This window comes from Malania oleifera, chromosome 12 (assembly GCF_029873635.1).
Source record: "Malania oleifera isolate guangnan ecotype guangnan chromosome 12, ASM2987363v1, whole genome shotgun sequence".
In the NCBI taxonomy this organism is placed as follows: domain Eukaryota; kingdom Viridiplantae; phylum Streptophyta; class Magnoliopsida; order Santalales; family Ximeniaceae; genus Malania; species Malania oleifera.
The window spans coordinates 13,465,915-13,493,778 of NC_080428.1; the positions used below are offsets into that span (position 1 = coordinate 13,465,915).

At 35.2% G+C, this 27,864-nt stretch overlaps 1 protein-coding gene across 1 annotated transcript; it reads right to left on the reverse strand.

The window, feature by feature from the left end:
- Positions 1-1,707: 1,707 nt before the first annotated feature.
- LOC131144525 (anaphase-promoting complex subunit 10) lies at positions 1,708-19,244 on the reverse strand. The gene is made up of 7 exons (XM_058093224.1): positions 19,013-19,244; positions 13,197-13,381; positions 13,042-13,102; positions 12,861-12,953; positions 12,600-12,670; positions 2,245-2,349; positions 1,708-2,153 (listed from the first exon to the last, which is right to left on the reverse strand). Exons 2-7 carry the CDS (start codon positions 13,373-13,375, stop codon positions 2,084-2,086), a joined length of 579 nt encoding a protein of 192 aa, XP_057949207.1. The 5' UTR covers positions 13,376-13,381; positions 19,013-19,244; the 3' UTR covers positions 1,708-2,083.
- Positions 19,245-27,864: the final 8,620 nt, after the last annotated feature.

The window sequence follows — 27,864 nt, forward strand, 5'->3', positions numbered from 1 at the left end:
TTTATCATTTAATATCATTTTTAAAATATAAATAGATAGGTAAGTGAAAATATCTCTAGTTATAATAATTATTCGCTGTTAAGTAAAGTAGTATAACAACAAAAATAATAATACATTTATTTTTTAAAATTAAAATAAAAGTTTCTAAGTCAAGACGTATGATATTTTTAAAATATAAATAGATAGATAAGTGAGAATGTCTCTTGCTATATTAATTATTCCCTGATGAGTAAAGTAGTATAACAACAAAAATAATAATACAATTATTTTTTAAAATTAAGATAAAAGTTTCTAAGTCAAAGCACATAATCATTATGTAGTTTTGGTTTATGGGTTCAACCAACAATTTCAAAAAAAATTTATTTATTTCTAAGTATCCTTACATTTGGCTCATATTTTACGGTTAAATCCCATTTTGAAAAATTATATATATTCTCACAAAATTCTTCATTGACATTTCTCTCCTATTTTACAGTTAAAATTCATATTGAAAAATAGTACATAGTCTCACAAAACTCTTCACCATTGACATTTTTATTCCAATTTTTAAAAGATAGGTATCTAGATTCCGAATATTTAGTATTGAGTTAAATTTCTCTCGCGTAGATGTGTAAAAATATGTTTAAAATAAAATAAAAATTTTAGAATGAAAGTTGATATTGACTAGTGAATTTTAAATTTAAACTCTGTAAGCTCAAATAATATTAAATGTTTTAAAAAAATACGTCAAGACCAACCAACACATGATTAAACAGCATAACTTGATACATATAGATGAAATGCATTTTCTTATTATTATTATTATTTGAAAAATAAGTACTAAATTATATAGTGATTTTTTTTATATTATGTTCTCAATGACATGACTTATTTAATTTTTTTGCATTTTATTTTATCCACTAAATTTTGTGCTGAATATTGTGTACAAGCATTTTCCTTTTTGTAAAATATCACTTGTCCCACTTAAAGATATTTTCTAAATAGAAAATTATTTTATTATCATTTCTAAAAATAAATCGAACATAAAAAATAGTATATATCTAAGAATCCATAGATAATATACTTATAAAATAATCTTATAATCTCTAGAAATCATGTATATCAAATATTACAAGTTTCCAAAATATATATATATATATATATATATATATATATATATATATATATATATATATAAATCATGTACTCCAACTCTTAACAATTTTCAAAAAACACATTGGAAGACAACACAATACTACAAGACAAATTATGACACATGTATTTTAAGGAATTAGGTTGAAGCCTACTTGATTAGTGGAAAACATTTTTCATTTTTTAAGTTTTAGTTTTTTAAAAAATTATAAAATTTTTTTCATTATCAAAAGGCAAAAGATAAAGAGTTTGTTTAATTATGTGAACTATTTTTTTTTTTTTTATATTTCAAAATATTCTTAAAAAGACAAGTTTGTTTTTTTCATTTTTTAAAATTTATCTAAAGTGATATTTGTTTTTAAAAAAAAAACACACACTATACATACATAATTTACATAAATTCAAGTTCAAGATTCAAATTTGATGCTCCCATATGCAAAATAAAAATGATAAATTTAACAAATAAATAAATGTTTATTAACTTTTCTATATAAATTTTAAAAATTTAAAAACAAAGTAATATTTTTATAATTATTTAAAATTAAAAATAAAACTACTTTATTAAAAAAAAAAAAGTGTCAAAACTCTTTATGTTAATTTATTTCATACAAATGTTGTAAAAATAAAAATTTAGTTTTCCACAGGGCTCTGCTGTTTAATTTTAACACTAGGCCACCACTCTCACGCGCCACATATACTACAGCCCAAAAACAGAGTCTTCAAATGTTTCTTTTCACAAAAGGCAAGGATCACGGGAACGACTTAAAGAAAAAGATAACCCTGATATATCAAACCATCTTAGTTTGATTGTCTACACATCTAGGTAAGGTATAGTTGGATTGTCTCCACATCTAGGTAAGATATGAATGATAATCACAGCTACAAAGTTGCACGAACGTCCTCTGTGCTTCTGCTTGCGCCCCTGCCTGGTTTAACAGCAGTCTCACCGTCCTCATCTCACCGAAGAGTACATGGTGAACTCTCTTGAAGTGAACTCAAATTGCTGATGCGGAATGGGGTTCCTGCAACACAGCAGATGAAAAGGATAATTAGCCTGCAAAATTAGCCATGGGCAAGCAATAAGCTAGAAAAAATACGAAGGTTCGGACGCACAGTCGGGGCCCATAAATTTTGATCTGGCGCACATGCGTATCCCTCCCATTGAGGTGGTTTGACAAAACCGCAATTTGCAACATGAAAGTGTTCACAAATGTTTCCCTGAAACAAATAAGGAAAAAAAAATTGGTGAACAAACATGTACATGCACAAGAGTAACAAATGAATCTGTCTTTGTTTTTCTTTTTTTAAAGTTATAACAAATATTTGGCCGTGACATTTTTGGCAGAGTAAAGTCCTCATTACATGTTCACCGAATGCTTATTCCTAATAATAAAATGAAATGACAGGAAGCAACCGAAAAAAAAAAAAAAACATTGTAGAGGGATGCAATAATTTTAAAAAGCTTGTATTATTCCATCTAGCATGGAATTAGATAGGCAAAGCAATTCCCAATTCCTGTGGTCAATTTTTGAGAATAGTTATTTCTTATCTATTCTGTTCTTGATAGCAAATTCCTCATCTATTCTATAACAATGTTATAGATCAATAAAAAAAATTTCATGATCATTTGCTCTTTATAATCACAACATAATTTTTCTTATAAGCTATCCAAGCCCTTACTACATCACCCTTCTATTCTTACAAATAGACATTCCACGAGCCAATCATAACTTAATTAACAACTCTCCAACATCCAGTTGTTCCAAAGCATATAACAGTATCCATTGTCCCTTTGATTTTATTCTTTCAGCTGTAATCATTGTCATCGACATTTTTAAAATGCTATGACAGAATATCGAAAAGACCAAACAAGGAGTCAACTTTGATTGTCCTTTTTTGCTCTATATAATGCATCTATTACGTCCATCAAGTCTCCACCAGTCCCAAATCAAGGTACAGAACTAAGACTAGATGGTAAGACTAGATGATGGTAAAATGCATCAAAGAAATATGTGATATCACTGGGAATTATTGTAATTGCAGAAAAATGTGATATTGGTTTTTTCTAGTGTGAATGCATAACTGTTTTGGGGGCAGAGGGAGGGGGGCATAGGATGAATGTGTAGGATCGGAATGTTGCGTTCTCAATTTATTTGGTTTTGGACACTAAATGCGTAAAATTACTACTTTACCCTAGATTGTTGACTTGATCAATGTCAAACTCATATAAACATACTAATTAAGTTAAATATTTATTACATTCTGTTTGCATTCTTTTTCTTTTTTTTATCTGTAAAGGTAAATGTATTTCATAAAATATATACAACTACTCTGGGTTAATATTGACAGCATGTACCGGAATTGGCCAGAGGCACATGGCAAGGTCTGTACCAATCCCAATCTTAGTATGTCCTAGATAGTTTTGATTTGGTGGGCTCGAGTCAGGGTCCACTAAGTGTGTTCCTACCTATTAGCCTTTTCTTTAGTTGCTCAAGCATCTGCCTATCATTCATGACACGTGTTCCTTTTTTTATATCTTCTCACCTGAACCATTTGTCATTGCTGGATTCACTCAGATAATATATCTCTTTCATTGATCAAGTCATTGCTACAATCAATCAAATGATTTCTGCATCCACCTCAGGATCACAATATCAAGGGACTGCCTTTAACCCTCCTGCTAATTCACCTCCAAGCAGAAACAATGACTACTGATGCTCCTATTTCAGGGAGACATGATGAAGACATGCCACCGACTCCAAGAGATCCTTCTACCTCCAACCCTGCAGTGGTTTCTCAGACACAATCCTTATTATACCTTATGCAACTGCTACACCTCTTCCCCAAGTTCGGCATGGAGGATCCACTTCATATGCCCCACCAAACCTCACTCCTTCAACACCCATCTTGTCCAATTTTGTTCCCTAATTCACTAAAGAGGATCTAGACAAGAATCAGCAGAAGACTTTTATCTTAAAGATGAACTTTAGTTTTCCTTATACAAATTGAATTGTCTCCAAGCCCTATTCCCAAAACTACACCAGTCCTAAAGTTTAAGGACCTTTAATGGCAAGTCTGGTAATGCCAAGGAGCATTTGATGAAGTTTGTGGAGACATGCAGCATCTATGGATTAGATGATGACTTTAAGTTAAAGGAATTTTCCAAATCCTTGACTGAAAAGGCATACGCATGGTATGTAATCTCAAATGAAGGTTGGTGAAAACCAAGGGTCAGATGTGCCACCTTTCTTGTGAAAAATTCTTTTCCACATAGGAGAAGATGACTTGATGGATCTTGGGAGGGAACATTACAAGTCTAAAGAAGATTCTATGGACTACGTGGAAAGTTCTCCGTAGTACGTGTTAGACATCCAAGACAATATTAAGGAGCAAGAGCTTGTGAAAGTTTGCATCCAGGGGATGTTTATCGAATAAGTATGCATGGAGAACTTGGAACTGTCATCCTTTACCACCCTGATGAAAGTTGCTCAAAGGACTAATAACTCCATTCAAGGGAAAAGGAATGACAATGCTTGTTTTGGAAAGAGAGGTCTCAGTGTGAATGTCATCCAAAATAGGGAAGAAAAATTGAAGAAGAAATCCCACAATGATAGACATACTGGTAGAGAGTCAAATTCAATTACGTTTGGGTTTTAAAGAAATCAAAAAGGCTTGGCCTAACGATGATTTCTCACATCCTAATTTGATAACTCGGTAGTTGTAATAGCGAGGGCATGAGATGTTCTCCTTATGGATGACTTTTGTGAATATAATCAAACTAAGATGGTTCCAGAGGATGCAGAGATAATTGCATCCAAGTTGCCTGACTACAATGACTATGCCAATCAAAGACTTTCTATCAAAATTTTTGTTGGTGAGTACGATGCCTACTTTATCATTTAAGCAGTTTCATACATGGGAGTAAAGTTGATGACTCAATAGTAGAAATGCATTGCTTGTCACTTGTGTTCGCCTCTTAGAAACTTTGGCACAATCTTCTAGTTCAGAGGCTCCTCCTGGTAATGAAATCTGATCCCATATAGTATCTCCTCACTAAGACAATTCTTTCTAGAACTATAGTCAAATGGTTTTTATTACTTGAATAGTATAAAATCACTATTGCTCCCCTAAAAGCTATTAGATCTAAAGCCCTTGCAAACGTTTTAGCACAAATTTCATCTCAACATGACGGGGTCAAATCATATGCCATCCCTAGAGTATTATACAAAAAAAAAATCCCTACTTATTGCAACTAAGAGCCAAGAGTGGGATATATACTTTGATAGTTCTTCAACAACTACAACAGGATGCATTGGCATAATTCTTACACCATAAGTTTTAGAGAATGATTCCTCAAAGTTGGGTCACCTGCTTCTCTCCTTAAACCCAGGTCAAGAAACCATCTCTTTAGAGTTGGCTGGAGATTTTATCTCCTTGGCTCTAGGTTGAGAGATATCCTCCTTGAAAATGATACAAAGATCCTCCTCAGAAAATTTTAATCACATGACATATACTCCAAATGTAAGTAGAGAAAATCACCCCAGAGCTAGGTCAATATCCCAGAGCTGGGTTATCCTCTCTCCTTAAAACCAGGTCAAGAAACCATCTCCTTAGAGTCGGGTGGAGAATTTATCTCCTCGGCTCTAGATTAAGAAATATCCTCCCTGAAAATGATACAAAGATCCTCAGTAAATTTTATTCACATGACAAATACTCCAAATGTAGATAGAGAGGATAACCCCAAAGCTAGGTTGAGATTCCATCTCCCCAGGATTGGGTAGAACAGTACTCTACCTATCAAAATGTCACATAATTACCCTGATGTTGCCATGATATATATGATGTTCAACTAGGTCTAAACCTAACCTCTTACACATTGGGTGGGGGTTGTATCTCCCCAATGTCTGGTCAAAGTTTGTCTCCTTAGTCTACATATCTGTAAGAAGTTCAATATATCCTTGGGAGTGATACAAAGAACCTCCTTGAAAATTTTAATTATGTGATGATGAATCCAAATGTAGGTCAAGAGACCCTGGAGTTAGGTCGAGATTTCATCTCCCTATCATCGGGTCAAAGGTTGCTTTACCTAACACAAGTTTGCTCAAGGATCAATAGTATTACTAGCTTGTTTCAAGTAAGAATCAAAAATGTCTAGTTTAAACCTGGCGAATCTATAGAATTATATCATCTAAACCCACAATATCAACATGAAGCATAGAACTCCAAGGACTTTAAGGCATATACTAGACTTGCCCAATGACATCCAGTTTAAACCCAGCGCATCTATAGAATTCTTTATCTGAACATAATATTGAACTGAAGCATCAAACTCTCAAGATTGCTTGACATGCACAATACTTTCCCAGAAACATCCAAAAGCATCAAAATGAGAGTTCTCCACTTTATATGACACTTGCTCAGACTTGCCTACAAGGTTATAAAGATGTTCAAATAATTCATGTGCTACTGTGTAATCTAAAGCTATGAAAGTCTACACACATGAGATCCTCCCAAGGCGCTAAAAAAATTCCCAAGATCATGTAAATCCATTACTCCTGGAATTAGGAATGGAATGGCGCAATTTGGGAGAATCCAAAAGGGACAAAAAACTTCAAGGAGACCATCCTAACAATATTGAGATGTCTTAAGAACATCTTCTCTCCCTTCATTCTCTCCATCACTATGATTATCTTCACTCCCATAATTCCCGTTGATATTTAAGGAGGCTCCAGCAATTTCTCTCTGAAGATCTCTAGCATAAGCATCATCTCTATTACATCTATATTTATGGACTCATGTTGTGGATTCCTAAATGTGAAACTTTCTTTGCATGGAAAACTTCATACTATGGATGTGATATGTGGGTTAGAATTCTTTTGTTGGGATCTCTCATGCAAAACCATTGTCATTGATTCTTCAAAATTATTGTGTGATAACTTTCAAATGTGGCATCTCCATGAATGCCACAGATCCAACAATTCTACATGATGAAAAGAAAAATATTAATCCAAGCAATTGGAACAAAAGAAAAAGATACTTACGAAGGTTTTACATTTTATCCTAATTTTTTTGGTTCTTTTAAGTTTATACCAAGTATTAAAAGAGTTTCTTGTGTCTATATTTTTTCAAAAAATTGTACAAATTTCAAAAAAAATGTTGCACAGATTTCTTAAAAAAGTATACGGATTTCAAAAAAAAAAAAACTACAAGGAGAAAGACAATTCCCCAGCATGCAAACCCCACAACACATGCATACTCCACGCACGCATAATCCCTTTTACATGCGCACTCTCCGTGTGCAATCTTAGCAAGACTTGCAGTCACCCTGCCCACACCCTGAGGGGACTTGCACTACCCACACGCAAAACCCACGTAAGCCACACTCCTCGCATGCACATTCCCCACAACACTTGCACATTTGAAAATTCAAATTTTTTTCAATTATTTCAAAGTCTAAAATTCAAAATTCAAAATTCAAAATTCAAAATTCAGAAAATCCTATCATCTTATTTTTTGGAAAAAAAAATTTGTGGATTTGAAAAAAAAAATAAAACTGAGTCTCCGAAAAAAAAAAAAAATCTCTCTGCGCACAACTCCCTAGAGAGACTCCCAGACCTTCCCTCGAGCAGGCAACTCTCGCATGACTCCAGAATTGTCCGTGCAAATGCAACTCCCACAAGACTCACAAACTCCTTGTGAAGCAAATCCTATGAGACTTCGAAACTCCCCGCATAGATGCAACTCCCATTAGACTCTAAATCTCCTCGCACACACACAACTCCCGTGGCACTTTCAAACTCCCGATGCACACAACTCTCACAAGACTCCTAGAACTCCTCCATGCGCACACAATTTCCGCGGGACTCCCATAACTCTTTGCACGTATGCAAATCCTGTGGGACACCCAGATTCCCCGTGCGCTCGCAACTCTTGCAAAACTCCTAAAACTTCTTGTGCACACAACTCAAGCAGGGCTCCCAGAACTCCCTCACACACACGCAACTCCCGCAGAACTCTCAAAACTTCTTGTGTGAATGCAACTTCTGCAGGACTCTCAAAACTCTCTGCCCCACGCATGCACAACTCCTAAAAGACTCCTAAACACACCGGATGCTAGCAACTCCAACGGGACTCCTAGAAGCCTCCACACACAAGAACTCCTGCAAGATTACAAAAAACATCTCGTGCGCACGCAACTTCCATGCGTCTCCCAGACTCCTAACATGCTCGTAACTAATGCGAAACTCTGAGAACTTCACACAAGCGTAACTCCCACAGGACTCCCAAAACTTCTTGCACATACGTAACTCCGACGTGAATTCCAAAACTCACTAAGCACACACCTCTCGAGGGACTCCAAGACCTCCCCACACACGCAACTCCCAAAAGATTCCCAAACCTACCCGTGCAAGCAACTCCCATGAGACTCACCTCACAAAAAAAAATTTAGTAATTTTTTTACCGTGATTTGGAGTCAAAGGCTAGTCAATCTTTACTATGTTTCTCGCTCCTTTCTCTCAACTTTCCTACACTCTTATCTCTTTTTAGGTGAAATTATTGAAAGCAAAATTTTGGAAGCCTCTCCTGTTAAGACTTGGACTGGAATTTATACTCCAACTAAGAGTAGGTTTCCCTACCTCATTTTAAGAAACCATAAGGTCTTTTTTTTACAATGAAAGAAAATAATATTAATGAGAGAAGAATTTACAATAGGGAGAGTGAGACATGTCCCAAATAAAATCCAGAACAAACTAGAAAAAGTAAAACCTACAGAAAAGGAGAAAATCAACAAAACAACACATTCCTCCAATCTCTTTGAATCTCCTGGAAACTATTTTCTCTCAAAACCCCAAAATCAACACACTACAATGATGCTATATACTAGATCGTATCCCAAACCAGCTTCCAAATTAATTGTTTCCTAGAGAATGTTGTGCATTACATTCCATATATATCCCCCCATAAAAATGCAAATAAACCACACCTCCATAAGGCTGCCCTATCCTTCCTTCCACCAAAACCTGTAAAAGAAATGGCTTATAAGTCGTCCACCGATACAGAGCATACCCAACTCTCCCCCATAATACCAAACAGCTTATTCCAAATCCTCCAAGAAAAATCAGTGTAAAAGGAGATGAGAAGCTGTCTTAGAGTCCTTGAAACAAAGCACACAAAAATCAAGAGAAAGAGCCTTCAAAAGTCTTCTAATTTGCAACAAGTTGTTAGTATTTATTTTATTAAGCACAACCAACCAAGTGAAAGCCTTAATTTTTTAAGGAGCCTTGGTCTTCCATATTATGGGGAAAAGCATAGATGAAGAATTAGGGCAAATCAAGAATTCAAAAAAAAAGATCTGCAAGAATAAAATCCCAACAGATCCAAGGACCAAGAGCGAACACCCCTCCCGATGAAAGATTTCTTCCATTCAATAAAGATAAGACGACAACTCCTCCATCTCCCTATCATTAAGGGGTCTCCTAAAATGGAGATTCTAGGAAACCAAAATATTACTCAAATCCCCAACCAAAAATAGATATGGCTCTATTGCTTAGCACTCAATCGTAAGAGACAAAGGAAAGAAGACAAAAGATCTTCTAGAAGGCCTTTCCAGAAGCAGGTATGTGACCCTCTCCCGACCACAATTTTAGTGTGAGGGGTAAAGGAAGGACAATAGACCTCCATGGACTCCCCCAAAGAACATCTTAAATTACTATTGGTATCCCACCCATTCTCATCTAACCCAAACTTACTTCGCATAACTCTACACCAAAGGGAAGATTCTTCTAAAGAGAAGCGCCATAACCATTTAGCTAAAAGGGTGGTGTTTTTCGACATCAACTTACCTAGACCCAGCCCTCCCTCCTTAGGTCTAAAGACACCGTCTCTATCTAACTATGTGATCCCTATGAACCTCCACACCAGACCACTGAAAGTCTCTCATAATTTTCTCAAGTTCACTAGCAATCCCGTCAGAATATTAAAAATAGATACAAAATGAAGTGGAATCCTAGAAAGACAAGCTTGAATCAACGTAATTCTTCCCCCTAAGGAAAAAAAAAGCACCCTTCCACCCATCTAACCTGTTCATCACCTTTTGCACCACTAGATTTTAAAACTCGGCTACTCTAGGATTCCCATCCCCTAAAGGAACTGCTAAGTATGTCAATGGCCAACCCAAAATGCCACGCCCCACTTCACTAGCCCACTCCCTAACTCCCTCCTTGAGCATATTCAAAGCTACTAAACCACACTTCCCCATATTGATTTTGAGGCTAGACACCCTTTCAAAGATTTGGAGAATACCCAAAATTCTTCTAAAAGAGGGACTATGATCATCAAGGAAGAAAATGGTATCATCGGTCAACTAGAGGTGGAACACCACCACACCCTCTTTCCCTACTTTTAAGCCTCTAACCAGCCGGCTCCACAACCTTATCCACCATCCTACTCAGCACATCAGCTACAAGAACAAATAAAAAACGGCATAAAGGGTCACCTTGTCTTATGCCCCTAGAAGCGCTAAACCATGATTTGGGTTCACCATTAATGATCATCGAGAACTATAAGTGAGAAAGACAGCCCCTAATTCAACGACACCAATGCTTACGAAAACCCTTTCTTGCAAACTTACTTTATAGTAAGCTCTCTAAAAATCTAGTTTAAAAACAAACCCCCTCTTCTTATACGTACTAGAATCCTCTACCACCTCATTGGCCACAAGAATGGCATCCACTATTTGCCTCCCACCCCTCCAAAAACAAAAATAAACGCACTCTAGGCACTAGAAATGGTGTTAACAAGCACCACACTCAACCTACTAGCTAAAGCCTTAGTAATAATCTTGTGCATAGGAACTTCTTCTGAGAGTTTTATCATATCTTATTTTGAAAATTCAAAATTTATCCCACTTTTACTAAAAAAAAATTCGCATTTAACAAATTTCGATACACAAGAATTTCTTTTGAGCACCTAAATAAACCCTTGTGCAGGGAGCTAAATGTAAATGCGTAACTCTTGTGCATGAGGCTAAATGTAAATGCATAAAATTCCCAATTTGCGCTAGATTGTTGACTTGATCAATGTCAAACTCATATAAACATATTAATCAAGTTAAATATTAATTATATTATGTTTGCATTCTTGTAGGAGGCTAATATTGACAGCGCGTGCCAGGATTGACCATAAAGACACATGGCGAGGTCTCTGCCAATCCCAATGTTGGGATGTTCTAGAGAGTTTTGGCTTGGTGGGCTTGAGTCAAGGTCCATCAAGTGAACTCCTATCCCTTACCCTTTTCTTAAGCTGCTCAAGCATCTGCATGTCATTCAACAGATGTTCCTTTTTTTATTTATTCTCGCCCAAACCATTTGTCATTTCTAGATTCACTCAAATAATATATCTTTTCATTAATTGAGGCATGACGTGTCAGTCTATTATTGAAAATTGACACCTTCTCCCTCTCTCTCTCTCTCTCTCTCCCCCACTTTGGATTCCCACTAGTTCAAGGAATTCCTTCAGCCATCAAAATACCTCCACCTACAACGATCGACACGCTTAAGCTTCTCGGGAATTGCTTGGCTCTACTCTCTTGGCTCTCTCTAGAACATCTATTACTTGTCTACAACAAAGCTCTCCTCCCATACCAAGAAACCCCTCCACAAACTCTAATCCCATGCAAACATGAAACCCTTGGGAACTGTCAATTGGTACATTCAGAGACACGATACATTTTCCTACCAAAACACTAAATATAAAGATCCAAAGTTTTAATTCAATATTTTACATATGAGATAGTTTTCTTAGTGAAAAGGAGCATTATCACAGTCTCATTTTATTATAAGTCATCATCAATCTATTTCCTTTAAAAAAAATCTCTTTTAGATTTAGAAACACCTCAATATACTCTCTTAAAAATGCCAGTGTAATTAAAGATTTTTTACTAGTATATTTATATAAATATACCCCTAACATATTGTCTGGAACTTCAAGCATATTCTATACCACAATCCCATTTTCATTCCATGAATGTTCTGCATTCGACGGATATTGAACTAGCTCCAGACTCCTCCATAATTGACATATGGAGGGAGAGTATCAACATGTGATTTCCAAAAATAATCCAGCTTTACTATTTTGCAGTTAAAGAAAAAGGGACGAGGGGACAAAAAACACTCTTGTTCAATAATGCCATTGAAGAAAAATCAGAGACTACTTGTTTAATATGATGAAAAATACTACACATATTTTAAGTTTGTCACTAATTGCATTCTACAAATGTTTTACTACAAACTCCAGCAGTGTTATCAGCCTTCGAGTTCATCAATAAATGAATTTCCACATGGGCGTGACAGTACAAGAGGAAATGGCTCACATCTTAAAATTTAGAAGTTAAAGAAAACACATCAAAGAAGATCAATTTTAAAGCAGTTGAAAGAACAATAACAGAAGTAAAACATTTGATTGCCTACCGAGGATCATTTCCCGATAAGGATATATAAACCCAACCAGTTGGCTTGACAAGTTCCACAGTTTTTATTTCCTATAAGAATGTACCAGGTTAAACCAAGCAAACTGAATTTTAGCAACAATAAAATATGAGAAAATTACATATAAGTGGATTTACGAGAAACAAAGACAATTTTAATCACAACACACATAATTGCCCAACAAATGGAGGTACTTATAAAAAAAAAAAAAAAAAAACCAAGGCATAAAGGTTGAGGTGTCACCTTCAAGTTGTGGAAGCCATCACCAGCATGAATAGATACCTTACTAGGCGTGTAGCTCTCATCAAGCTTGAAATCCACATAGAGGACAACTAGCTTCAAGAAATCATTAACAATCAACCCGTGACAGCTCTAAAGCAAATATCAAAACAAAAAATAAAATTACCAAAAATGGCATACATACCTGCAGCTTAACTTTCTTTTGGAATTGAATATTAACCAAATGAGGCTGCACACCATCTGATCTGAAACCACACAAACCGTTTGAGAATATATGTATGTGTGTGTGTGTGTGTGTAGAGAGAGAGAGAGAGAGAGAGAGAGAGTGAGAACTGTTACTGCCAATAGGTGTCGAGGTTGTCATCTCGGAGAGAGAGGACACCGTTGCCAGGCTTGTATGAGCTAACACTCCAAGCAGCCTTCTTGGCCATCTCACGCAGGTCATCATCAACCACCAGCTGTTGATTACCCCCCACCAGCTTTCCTTCTTCTTCTCCTTCTGATGACTCTGTCGCCATATTCCCCTGTTTCAAAGAAATTTGAACTCAAAACAACCACTACACCTACATAAAACATACCAAAACCCTAAACTAAATAACACTGGACAAATGTTTTTCCACTGTTTCCCCGGACCCCGCATATGCGGAAGCTTTGTGCACCGGGCTGCCCTTTTATCCTCAATTGTATAAGAAAACTCAGAAAGGCCGCACAATGAACATGAAGGTGGAGGTGGTGGTGGAGAATTCACTAGTGGAGGGTCAAATGAACAAGAGGCATATTTTTGAAACCAAGACCAACCATCAACCAGGTGAAGCCACCGGATCAGTCAAAATGGCTCAAAACAATTGTCAGACCAGTGATGAAGGCATCACACGCACACCACATATATTATCTATTTATTCACATCAGCCCCATGTATATTTGTCTAAGAGATGGAAGACATGGTGATTGTAGTGATTCTGCTCAAGGACTACTGAAAAGTCAAACAAGGTAAATAGCGTAGTATGTTTCAATTGTTTCTTTTTTTTTGACGAAACCTCCAAAATATTATCTCTTAATATTCAAACTGAATGTTACAAGATTTGACCAAAAACTTATACTCTAGCTGTAATATACAACAAAAGCAGGCCTTAAGTTCCACTAGGTGAAGTAGTCTACATGAATTCTTGAATCCTTTTCCACCAATTCACCCAATCAAAGGAATTGTCCTCTGCTAGCTTAAGGGCTATTAAGTCCTTCCTCACAACCTCATTCCAGGAAGTCCAAAAAGAAGAAACAATACTTCTTGAGTACATACCACAATAATGTTCCAGGAAAGTTAGATTGGATAGAAATTCTTCATTCCCAGTAAGGATTTGAGCAAGTTTTTGCTCCAAAAAAAATCATAGAAAACATTCAAGGACAATTAGCATATGTGGAGATTTAAAAGACTTTTGATCATGCTAGTTAGGCTTATTTGTTACATATCGTAAGCAAGAGTGATATGTGAACAGTATGGTATTTATCATGCTGTTATATAATAAGAAAGGCAACTCCTTAATGCATTTTTATTGCCAAAGAACGTGAGAATGGGTTGATAGGAACTGGTAAAAGAGGAGGTCTTAGTAAATTGGACTTCTAAAAGGCTTTTGGTCACGCTAATTAAGCTTATTTATTGAATCTACTATGCAAAAGTGAGCAGTGAACTGTTCTGTTCACAGTCATTGTACATATCATAATTCACAGGCACAATGAACAGTGCCGTTCACTAATTGTGCATTGCTTTTAACTTGTTAGGAAAATATCATGGGTTCGCAACGTTCCAAGCTGCAATACTTCAATTCATGGGGCAAATAACTAGTTGAGTTACAGTGTATCTAAGATGTCCTTTTTCTTTCATTTCACTGGACCCCTCAAGACCCTAATCTCCAATTCCACTATCCCTGATTGACCCTGTTTGGCTATGCCTACTAAGGGATCAGCATGGAGGATTGCCTCTCATGGGTCTTTCACCATGTGAATTATGCATTTCCATTAGATTATTTTTTCTCTATTATTTGTAGTGAGCTGTTTTGTGTGCCTTTTGCAGGATGGCAGTAGAAGATTGGAATGAGCTAGCAGCAGATATTCAGGAATATTCTCCTGCAGCTTGAGTCATCTCCAGCCAACACTTCATAATCCTGGGATGTCTGTATTTTTCCTTGTTAATCTAGAATTTTTTGGTACAAACAAGTACATTTTTGGGACACCAGAGACAAATTTGGTGGCTGCCAGAGGTGGGAGATAGGGCTGGGGTATTTATTGTGCATCTCAGATGCATGGTCTGTCATTTCAATTATGCACCATGAGTTGAAATTGGCTGGAATATAGTAACTCTATGGGGCTAAAATGAGAATTACTCCACAGGGCTAATGATTCTCACTCCAGCTAGCCATAAAAAAAGGCCATGCTTGCGGCTGCATTCCCTTGTGAACTAAATGTAAGATGCTACTCTCCCAAAAGGGTTGTTACTTACTAGGTTTTTAACTCGTTAGGAATGTATCTGATTCCCAATGTTCCAGGCACGCGTGACTTTAATTCATGGGAGCAAAGAGCTAGTTGATTTACAGTGTATCCTACGCAGATGTCCTTTTTTCTTTTCTTTCACTGGACCCCTCAAGACCCTGTTCTCCAATTGCAATATCCCTGATTGCCCTGTTTAGTTATGCCTAGTAGGAGATCAGCATGGAGGATTGCCTCATATAGGTGTCCTTTACCATGTGAATCTCTTGATGCATTTCCATTAGATTATTTTCTTGTATAGCTCTTGCAGGATGGCAGAAGAATACTGGAATGAGCTAGCAGCAACAATTCAGGAATATTCACCTGCAGCTTGAGTCATCTTCAGCAAACGTATCATAATCCTGGGATGTAAGTATTTTTCCTCATTACTCAAGAATTTTTTGGTACAAACCAGTTCATTTTGGGGCTCCAAAGACAAATTTGGTAGCTACCAGAGTTGCGGGATAGGGCTGGGGTATTCCTCGTGCTGTATAAAGATCTCAGATGCATGTTTTATCATTTCAATTATGCACCATGAGTTGAAATTGGATGAAATGTAATAAATATATGGAGCTAAAGACAAGAATAACTCCATGTTGCTTAAGATTCTTACTCCAGTTAGCCAAAAATGAGGACATGTTTGCAGCTGCTTTCCCTTGTGAACTAACTGTTAAGACACTACTCTCCAAAGAGGTTGTTACCGATTAGGCCTTTGATCACCGCAGCCAACAAGGTCAAATGAGCTCCAAGTTGCCTATCTTGAATTCAAAACTGGCATCTCCTTCTTCAGTTTTTGCTCTTCCAACTCAGCAAATCCCATGAAGAATTTCTGACTGATAACTGGATTAATTCTAGACACAGAAAATGGGTCATTTCCACCTAATTTGAGCAACAATGTGCCATAGCTGCACAAAGTCCTACAGCACTAGTCACTAGCAATAAAATCTCCAGAAACCTGAAGCGAAGTATCTTCCACTGGAGGGATCAAGTGCTTATGCTGTAACTGGGTCCAAAGATCAAACAGCTTGCCTGCAGTACTAATAGTAAGTTTAATCATCTAAATGCATACTTAGCAGTTAGCACTCACTAACCCATCCATAATTTCTCTAAAAACATTAATTCAATAAATAAAATAATAATCTTAATAAATATATATATATATAATCCTATTTCTTTTTTTCTGATGTACGGAAGCGCAAACCTGAAGCAAAGTATATTCCACAGGAGCAGTCAAGTGCTTATGCCGTAACTGGGTCCAAAGATCAAACTGCTTGCATGCAGTTCTAATAGCAAGTTCAATCATCTAAATGCACATTTATTACTCACTAACCCACCCATAATTTCTATGAACAACATTAATTCAATAAAATAAATAATAATAATCTTAATAATAATTACTATTATTATTGTTATTATAATTATATGATGACGGTGATTGCTACTGATAATCTAGCATTATTGCTGTGTTAGTAAGCATGACTTAGTAATGGTATTATGATCAATATGTAGCTCGCATACGTTATAAATAGAGAGAGAGATTAGGTCTTCCAATTTATACAATATTTTAACATGGTATCAAAGCATGGTCCAACCTTAAATAAAAGCAGCCACCGCCAAACCAAACCTTAAACCTAATAACCCAACGCATGTCTAGCGCTGTAGGAAGGTTGTCCATGAAAGAAAAGTCCTGAAAACTTCAGCAGTCATCAGAAAATCCCAGGCACCACTGCCAATTCAGAACCCTAGGAATCCCTATAGTTTTTGCAAAACCAACTTCACAGCCAGCCACACACTATCAATCTACCCATCCTCAAAACCTCATCACTGGAGACTCCCTCACGCACCAATCAAAGCCTGGCAGTGCCCTCCATGAGCTGGCACATGAGGCCCCATTCAGCCATGTTTTTGGCCCTAATTGGTCCTATATTGTTCAAATCCCTGCATAAACCATATTATCGAGTTTTTGGTGGTGGATTTTGTTCAAAGATCCCACCTTTTTAGCAGTTCATCCACAGCACTCCGGAAATGGTTGTGGTTCTTCTGGAAGCTGTTTGTTAATGATAAATGAGTCCATTGGGGCCTGAAACAGTGCTGTCTTGCTGTATTTTTTATTCGTTCCAGTTTTTTATCTTGTTTGTTGTGTGTACGTGATTTGTTCCAGTAGACTAGGTTGCGAATGTTGGGATGGAATCCATGAATCCCAAAAGTATGTTTCCTTGTTCATTGCCACATATTGCAACAGAGAAACTGGATGGAAATAACCGTGCAGTGGTCTAAGGCGGGCCAGATCTATTTGACAGGCTCAGGCAAATCTGAACGCTTTTTTCAATCAAAGATGAGCGACGAAAAATGAAAAGAAATTTGGGTTCAGGAAGATGAATCGACTGTCTCCCCATTGATAAGAAAAAAAAATGCCAGTTTTTTTAGCTTTTAAAAGCTTCAAATTCATAGCTTTCAAAAGTTCCCCAAAAAACACTAAAAGTTGGCTTTTTAAAAGTTGAAAAAGATGTTTACCAAAAAAAGAGGGAAGCCAAACTCACCCTTAGTGCCCTCATTCTCTCTTAATCTCGTTGTTTAGACTGGCTTGCAGAATATTCTTGTTTTTGTTCAAAGTCCCATAGCATTTTCTTATAAATCTTCTATGTTCTAGGCAAGTATAGCGCAATATCCAAAAATTGCTTTAAAAATGTCCCTTTATCCAAAGAATGGGAAAACAATGAAAATATCTATTTTCCTTCAAAATAGTTTCATTTCTAGCAAAAATTTCTCAAAGTGGGCATTTTGATGCCCCTTACCACACAATTTGTTTCTTTTTTTTTTTCCCCCTAAATATTTCCTTTCTAACAAAACCAACAATAATGACCTCATTTGCAAGGAAAATTCAAAAAAATCAAATTTACTACCTCCCCATTGAAAAATTCAAATAAAAATACTAAAAATGATATTCTTCATTTTTCAACAAAAATTTAATTAAACTCTGTTAATTCTAAAAAATTCCTAAAATGTTCTAAGTATTCCATTTCTTTGCCAAAATCATTTGGATTCATTTTGCTCTTTTTTTCCCTCCTTTCTGTCTTTTCGCGCACACATTCTTTTTTCTCCTACCACCCCACCAAAATTCAATAAGGATGTGTTTAGGAGTATGGATTTCATGCCTCAGATTTGGACGTGTGTGGATTTAGAAATATATATATATATATATATATATATATATATAAAATTCTAAATAGCATTTTATCCAAATCCACATAAATTCCAATCCAATGTCATAAGCCTAAGCTCCTGAACTAGGGGTAAGTAAACTTTCGCAAGGTAACTTTTGCCATCAAATGGTATATATATATATATATATATATATATATATATATATATACAAAAACAAACGTATCATCATACACACACGTACCCATACATGACTATCTGAAACTATGCTGATGGAATTCGTGGAACTGAAATTTAAAAAAGAAAAAAATGTTGATCACAAATTGAAATGCCCTAATTCGGTTATATACATAATATCCTGGGAATGAAATTTCACGGTAGAACATGTTGATGCCGCCGAGTGAGAGCAGCTTGAGCAGGTCTAAGAGAGAGAGAGAGAGAGAGAGAGAGAAAGAGAGAGAGAGAGGTTGTACCTGAGCTGGGAGTGAGAGGTGAGAGCTGCTCCGGCCGACAGCTCCGAGTTAACGCCACCCTAAACGCATATCGAGTGAGAGCAGGTCCGCGACCCCCACAGCTCCGATAGCTCGCGGATCATTTGCAAGCTCAACCCAAACCCCAGTCAGTTACCCCACAACTCACCCGAGAGAAGTGGGACTGTAGTCGGCTGTTTCGTATAGTTTCTCTTTTCTGTTTTCCATTTTCCATTTTCCATTTTCCATTTTCTATGATTTTGTATATTAAAAAAAAAAATTTACTAATTTTTTAATTTCTGTGATGAATTTTAATTATTTTTAACAAATTTAAATTTATATTTTATAATTTTGATTTATTTTAACAACAGATTATCAAAATATTTTCAGAATTAATTTCAATTAAATCATTTATTTTGTCTATAAAATTAAAATAAAATGACTATATGAATTTATTTTGCTAGTTTTGCCCATAATAAGAAAGAAATTGGACTTCCATACGACTTATGATTTACTTAGTGAATTACCACTTCTTCAATTCTGAACTCGCTTCCTCTGATTTTTCTTTAACCTCATCTATCTCAGTTGTGACTTCAAGTATCAAGACAACTGTTGGTTTGTCGATAAGTATCTCAGGTTGGCAAAATTTTTTTCTAGTTCTCGAAACAATAACGGCCTCCATAGTCTCAAGAGAAACATTATGTATTTGTTGTTGTTGGTGCTGGTATTCTTGAGGATTAGGCTGAGGTTCTACGGGAAATTCCTTTTTTTCTAAGATATTCAATTGCATGTTTATCTTATTAATGGTGTCCTACAATTCATTTATGGTCTAAGTGTACTGATTATTAGTTGTGACTTGAATCTGCATGAACTAGTGAAGAGCATCCTCAAGAGACTTCTCTTGTGGAGCAGGTGTTGCATTAGATTGAAATCCTGAAGGTGCATAACTTTGAGAGATCTGTTGTGGCTGATACTGATGCTGAAAGGTAGCCTGATGATATGATGGTTGATAAAGGGGTGCATAGGACTAGGAAGATTGATTCCAAAATTGCTCATTTTCCATCTCCGTAGCATCCAATCTTCTAGTAAGGTCAGCCAGACATGCCTCAACATAAAAATCATCTTTTAGTTCATACTACTCTCCACTATGTACTGCTCTCAATGGTTGAGCTGCAATTGATCTTCTGTCAATCCTAGTGTTCCATTACTGAGCATAGTCAACTAAATGATCCAGAAAATCCAATGCCTCATTAGGTTCCTTGTCGAAGAAATATCTTGAGCACATAGTATGAATGAATTGTTTCGATTCAGGAATCAATGCAGTGTAGAAATAGTTGACCAAGTGCCATGATTCAAATCCATGGTGGGGACACATACTAACCAGATTTCTAAATCTCTCACAGCTTTCATGAAATGTCTCATCAACTCATTGCATAAATCGACTAATATGTTCCTATAAAAATTGAGTTTTTTGTAAGGGAAAAAAATTATGCAGAAATTCGTTTTGCATATCAACCCTACTAAAGATAGAATTAGGCTTAAGAGAATTAAACCACATCTTAACCTTGTCTTGCAATGAAAAAGAAAATAAATGCAATCTAATTGCCTAATTAGTAGCAGCCCCATCTGTGAATGTAACACATGCAAGCTCAAAATTAGTTAAATGTTTATACATATTTTCACACTCCATCCCATAAAATTGAGGTATCACAGATATCATTTCAGGCTTAATGTTAAAGTTTTGTGCATTCTCAAACAATATGATGTTTGATGGTTGTGTGGTTCATGTGGGATGTAAAAAATCCATAAGCGTGCGTGGTATAGGTGCAGCCATATTTTCTCCAAAACTCAATTTTTTTTATGTTTTTTTTCTTTTTATTTTTCAAGAGAAAAATTAAAATAATGGGAAAAACACTAGTTTGAAACTAAAACTGACATTCCCCGACAACAACGTCAAAAATTTGACTCACTCAAAAAATGAGCAGCTCAGAAGCTATCCCAAGTATAAGAGTTCGGTCGTGTAACACTTAGCCCAATGACCAGATTGTCTCCTCAGGAAATGCAGTTTAATTCCAAATGTTACGTAATTCTAATCAGAAAATAAGAAACAAAAAGGTTACTGAACACAGTTTAAATTCGGGTTTTTTGGTTTGTTGAGATTTCTTTAACGAATTAAAATAACATACAATTTAATTTCTAAATCCTAACACGAACTAATTTTAACAATGAGAAATGGAAATCCTACGTTTAATGGCTAGGTCGGAAAAAAGATTAAAAATGATAACTTTAAGCACAAACTTAAGCATGCAATTAAAAACTCAATCGAACACAAACTCAACCAAGAAAAACCAAATTTTTACAATCAAGAACTTGAATCAAAATTAAGACTTTAACCACTAAACAATAACTAAATACGATAACAAATTTCGGACTTCAATTAAACGAGCTTAATCTAAATAGAACCTAATAAATTTTAGTTTTAAAGAAGACAACTAATTTAAGTCCTAAAAAAGATATTTTTTTTATTTTTGTATTTTATTCTTTTTTTTTTTTCAAGAAACCAAACCGAACTTAAATCAAGTAAAAATTAACTCAAGCAAAAAAAAATTAAAACTAATGCTAATAACAAATAAGAAGAGGAAGATAATAAATAAACCTCAATGATAATACCCAAACAAGACAAAAATTAAAACTTTAAATAAAATTCTACCAAAAAAATAACAATTATCCAACTCTTTAAAAGTAATGACAAAAAAAAAAAAAAGAATTAGAGAAACAAAGAAGAAAGAAAAAGAGAAAGAAAGATAAGGAGAGGAAGAGCTGGTCGTTGGAGGTTGAGGCAGCAGCACCACCGTAGTGGCTTCGGGTTGTTGGTGTTCACGGTAGCAAGGAGTAGGGGCTAGGCGACTTGGAGCAGTTGGAACAGCAGCAATCTCGGCGTGGGACCTTCAGCTGCTGCAAGGAATGGAGGTAGTAGTGCACGGCAGCAGCTTGGGAGGAAGAAGAAGGTGTCGTCTTTGTGGGCTTACAGTAGCAAAGAGAGGGGAGAGAAGTAAGGGAGAGAGGAAGAAAGGAAGAGAAAGGGAGACCAAGAATGAGAGAAAAGAGAAGAGAGTTAGAGTGAAAGGAGAGTTAGAGAGAGGGTGTTGTGTGTGAGGGAGAGTTGAGAGTAGAAAGAAGGGTGCTGTCAATGAAAAGAAAAATAAAAACAAACTTTAAAGCCCCTTTCTTGAGCCCTAACTAGCACACCACGGATGAGGAGGACCCGGCTGCATGGCTAGGTCAAATCACATATATTTTATTTTATTTTATATTATTTTTTTCTGTTTTTTTTTTTTTTTTTTTTGTTTACCAGCGCACAAGCCTAATTTCGGTCCTCCTACAGCCCGTAACTTTCAAAACTCAGAACACAAAAGTTGTAGGGAACTCTCTCGGTTTTTCACAGAATTTTGAATCACCTCGATGAGAGCTTGAATGGGAGAATTATGCCCAAATTATGAAGTATCGTCAGCTTTAATGTCCAATAGTTGACTTGCAGTAATAAAATACCAAAAATTCATAGATTATTCATTAAAACCCAAATATTATAAATAGAATGCAATATGAAAATATGATCATAATTAGGTATTTAATTAAAAATATAAGCCTTAGTGCATGGATTTAAATGCCTAATTACATAATTTAGGCACGGAATTAGTATTACTCAACCTAGGGTCTATCTATGCAATTATAAACCCAATCATTCACAATAGTAAAATACAAACATTTATGTGATGGAATTTAAAATACGAAAATTAAAAGCACGTACAAGAAATGTTATCGGGGTTCGACCAAAGTGCCTACGTCCCCGCCTTGACTCACAAGCACAAGGATTCCATTAATGCTCACTTAACGGGTAGAGTAGAACCGGTTGCAACTAGGTCAATTAACGGGGCTGACCTCAACCTACAACCGCACCTTACCAAGATAGTGCACCTAACTTTCCTAATCGGGTCTAAGCCAATCTGAGACTATTCAACAGTGCTAGTCTCCCTTTTAAGGCCCACGCCTAGAATATAACAAATGTAAAAGTTTACGTACACGGAAATGCTTCTTACACAAGCAGATATGTACCACTATGCACAATATAATTAATGCACACCAATCATGTAAGAACTATAAGCTCAAGGGTGTATATGTGCAAGCAACACTCAGTATAATGTGTAATCTCAAATATGCACAAGAGTGATCAAACAAACTATTCTTTGAAAACCAAGTATATCTAGACCTAACAAAGCGGATCGGGTCGGTTTATTTGTGGCGGATAAGGCGGATTATCGGGTGAAAAAATCATAATCCATATTCGACTCGTTTAAGTGGCAGATTAGGCAGTTTCGGGTCGGATAATTCAGGGCGGATGGGCGGATAATCCGCCATTCTCAAATATTATTTTATTAATAATTTATTTTTTGTTATAATAATTTAAATTGTATACGATAACTTGCGATTAGTTTGTGTATTAACTTTTTTAGTAACTATATCAATCAATCAATCATTTATACTAATTAACAACTCCTGATTCATGCAAGTAAAACTGTAAGCAATAAAACATAATAAATTAATCCCAATCCAACTCAAAATAGAAACTCAAACTGTGTGACTCGTGTGAGTCTAAAATTTAAATATTATGATTGTTCTTAAAGCATGTGAGTTTCTTTAAATACAATTATTTTCAAATTGTGTGAATCTCTCAAAATAAAACTATCAACAAACTAAAAAAAAGTCTCAACCCATCCTTCAAATAACTTCAAAATCATTTGAATGCCTTGAATTAATTGAAATGCTTTCATTTGTGACATCAAAGCTTTCATCTTCTTCTCCTCGTGTGCCTATCATGAAAGAATTCATAATATAATTTAAGTTATGAATCGAATAACATAAATTGAACTTATTAATTAACATCTCAAAAGTTACACGTTATCAAACTGGAAAAAAAATTTACAAATAATTTATTGAACACTACAAGTTAAAACAACAAATAAACAATAATTTATTGACTACATAATTTTCAAAGATAAATAGAAGCACTAACTGCGCAGCTTGTGCTAGTGTAGTAATGCAGCCTGTGCTAGTGTAGTAATATTCAAATAAAGTCAAACAGAGCAAGACGATACACTAGATGAGGTACGACCTGCTCTTTCAGCTTGAGCAATATTTTCAGCAAGTTCTTCCTTATCTACAAAATCTTCAACTGCATTCAAAATTCAAAAGATAGATAAATAAATAAATATTGCATAATACATAGTAATTATAATAACATAGAAATATAATTAAATAAGCATACCTCCTCGACTATACAGCCAATCACGAGTTAAAATGATAGTTTTAGCATTATCAGGCGTAAGAGAACTACGTGACATATTTATCACTTTTTTTTATTCTGATACAACAGTTGATATTGGAATTGATAAGATATCTTTTGCCATTCAAGAAAGAATCGGATATCTATATTCATGACTCCTCCAAAAGTCCAAAATATCCAATTCTTTATCACAATCTACCATCCTCTCTCTAAAAAACATTTCTAGTTTTGACGTTGGAGCTTCTTCAATTTTCTTAGCAAAAGCTTTAAAACCCTAAAAACAAGTATATAATAATAGAACTATAAAAATTTTATAGATGTATAATAAAAGTAAAATAAAATTTATACTTAAAAAAACATCTTACTTTTAGTGTCACATCAACTGATGTTGCAATAGGTGTCCTATGACCACGATCATGACTACTAGTTGCCTCAAAGGAAGACATTTTCTTAGAAGTCGAAGGGGAGTGGTGCTTCACAATACACTCATAAAAAAGAGAATGCATCTCACGCTAGATGTCGTTTACTCGATCTTTCCAAGACATTCGTTGCACTTCTTTTAAACAAAAAGATACAAATTGTATCTTGAAATGAGGATCCATAATAACAGCCATTGCCAAAATTTTACTATAATCTGACCAGTATTTGTTAAATTTCCCTTGCATTTGACTAGCCACATTCCTTAAAAAGACATCATCACCCAATGCTACATTAATTTAAGTTACTTGTACCTTTAATAATCCTTGAAAGTACAAATTTGTAGTTGGATAAGATGTCCCAGAAAAAAGATTTGTCAAGTCATAAAAAACCTTCAAGAAACTAGCAATTTTCTCAATTTCTTTCCATTCATCATCATTTGGGAAAAACTTGAAATTCTTCTCACTAAACTTGAATTGACAAATAGCATCTCTATAGTACAAAGCACTTTCAAGCATCATATAAGTAGAATTCCACCTAGTAGGAGAATCTTGGCGAAATCCTCTCACACGTGGCACTCTCACCTTTTCACAACATTCATGAAATCTAAACTTTTGATGTTGTGAATGCTTCACATATTTGACATAATCTCGTATTTTGTCCACAATCAAATGAGATAATTTTAGGCCATCTTGGACAATGAAATTTAATATATGAGTGGAACAACGAACATGAAAAAACTTTCCTTCCTTTACCAAAGCAATTTTCAAGTTCATATTAGACTTCAAAAACTCTACAAAACAGTCATTGGATGTAGCATTGTCCAATGTGATGGAAAATAGTTTCTTCTATACCCCAATTCACCGATAAGTCCATGTCTTTGTTATTAAGTGCTAGACTAGTGTGTGGAGGAGGCATGCCTGAAAAACTCAACACTTTCTTCTGAAGCTTCCAATTTTTATCCACAAAATGTGCAGTTAAATATAAATAGCCATCAGTATTTAATGAAGTCCATAAGTCCGAAGTGAGAGAAATTCTACTAGAATTATTCAATAGAAGTTCACAAATATGCTCTGTTTCCTTTGAAAAAAGCCCTCATAAAATCAACTTTTGCAGTATTTCTTGTCACAAATTTTGTCTCTGAATTTAATTCTAAAGCTCATTTATGAATTCTTTCATACTCAACAAAAGAGAAGGGCAACTTGTGTCTCACAATTGCCATTGCCAACTTCCTACGTTGTACTACTTGATCAAGTTTTTGTGTATGCAAAGACAACTTTCCATCACCTTGACTCATTAGCATTTGTTTCAGATCATTATTTTTCTTTCCTATGCATTTTTTATATGACAATGTAAGTTTGATGTCCTAGAGTTTTTACGATGGTAGAGATATTTCTTAGGACAATACTTACATTGGGCATATTGTTTATCTCCACTTTCAATCAACTCAAAATCTGTCCAAATACTAGATGTTTTTTTCCTAGCTCTTTTTACCTGTGAAGTTGTTTCCTTTGTGGGTTATGTGTTTGATGAATCTGGCAACTGAACTTCTTCTTCACTCATTTCATCATTTTGATCAATTAAATTCGCTATTGATTGAGACATTTTTTTTTCCCAAATCCTTATAATGCACTGCAAAAATTAAGAAATGGGATTAAATGTTTTCATTGCTCTGCGAAGGAATAAATTCATCTTGAAATAGAAACAATGCTACTATGTAGGTTTACAGCAATAGCAATGCAGAGAAGTCAAAGTATTTAAAATGACAAATAAATATCTATTTTAAAGAAATACAATTAATGAATTGATAAATTTTTTAACGTATAAAAAAAATATAAGGACAACAATGAAATTAAATAACCTCCTCCACCCCCATTGAAAATCAAATGTTGATATCAAAGACAAGAACTAAAATTTAGGAAAAACTGAAACCATGAACTATCTATGAACTCATGAATACCTTTTGGATTTGAATCCCAAAATGTATTACTTAATAACATAAGGAGATCAAAATTGACTCCCAAATTACTCAAACATGAGAAATATAAAAGATTCATCACCAAGCTAATGGCAAAAGGCCTTACTGAATTGTATAGAGTTGGTTTTTCAATTTAAATAAAAGATACATTTAGTGAAAAAAATGTATATATAAAAAAATCGTGGGAAACACTTAAAAAAAAAAAGAAGAAAATAAAATCATTAATTAGTCATTCTTATAGAAAACCTTATTAATTAGTCATTCTTACAGAAAACCATATTAGTCATTCTTACAGAAAACCATATTACCATACCAAAGTTATTGCTGTAAAATCATTAATTAGATTGCTCTAAAATTAAAAGAGAAGAAGGACGAGTTCCATATTATGAATCTGTGATAACAGAAGTCAAAATGGTGGACATGGATGGCTTCACTCTTCTGGAGATTATGGGACACGACACATGTTCTCCATATATGAAGACTCTTCAACCACTTAATGCCTCAGATGTATTCACGCCTAGTTTGTGAATAAGTTGATCTAGGGTGGTTTTGGTTGGATATAGTGAGTATGTGAGAAGATGTTAGGGTGAAGGACCCAACACCTCGCAAATAGGATGGATCCTTTTCAAACTAGTCCACTCCATACATTTAACGTTTGTTCCTTGCAATATGTGGGATGTTTGATCGCGACACTCCTCCTTACATATGAGAGTATACCAGTTAGGCTGAGTCAAAACGATTGTTCTGTAGGTGTCCACTAGTATCCTGGGTGTAACGAGTCATACACATTACACATACCTCAGAATTTCTCTTGTTTATACTCGAATTTATATGACTACATTAACTTTGAATTGAATTGCCAATTGACTTTATGTGAGTATACTATTCTTAATGGCTATATAATGATGAAACTTGCATGAGTAACTTGCTTTAGAGTTGCATGAATTGTATGTGCTTGTGTGTAATTTGGTTGTATTCCTGTATGTGAAATACTATGGTTGTGTCACATATGCATTCATTTCATATTTGTTGGAATTAGTGTTTGTGGGTACCACCTAAAAATTAATTCATGTTATTTGCTAGAGACTAGCAAAACGTTAGTTGGGGGAGTGTGATTAC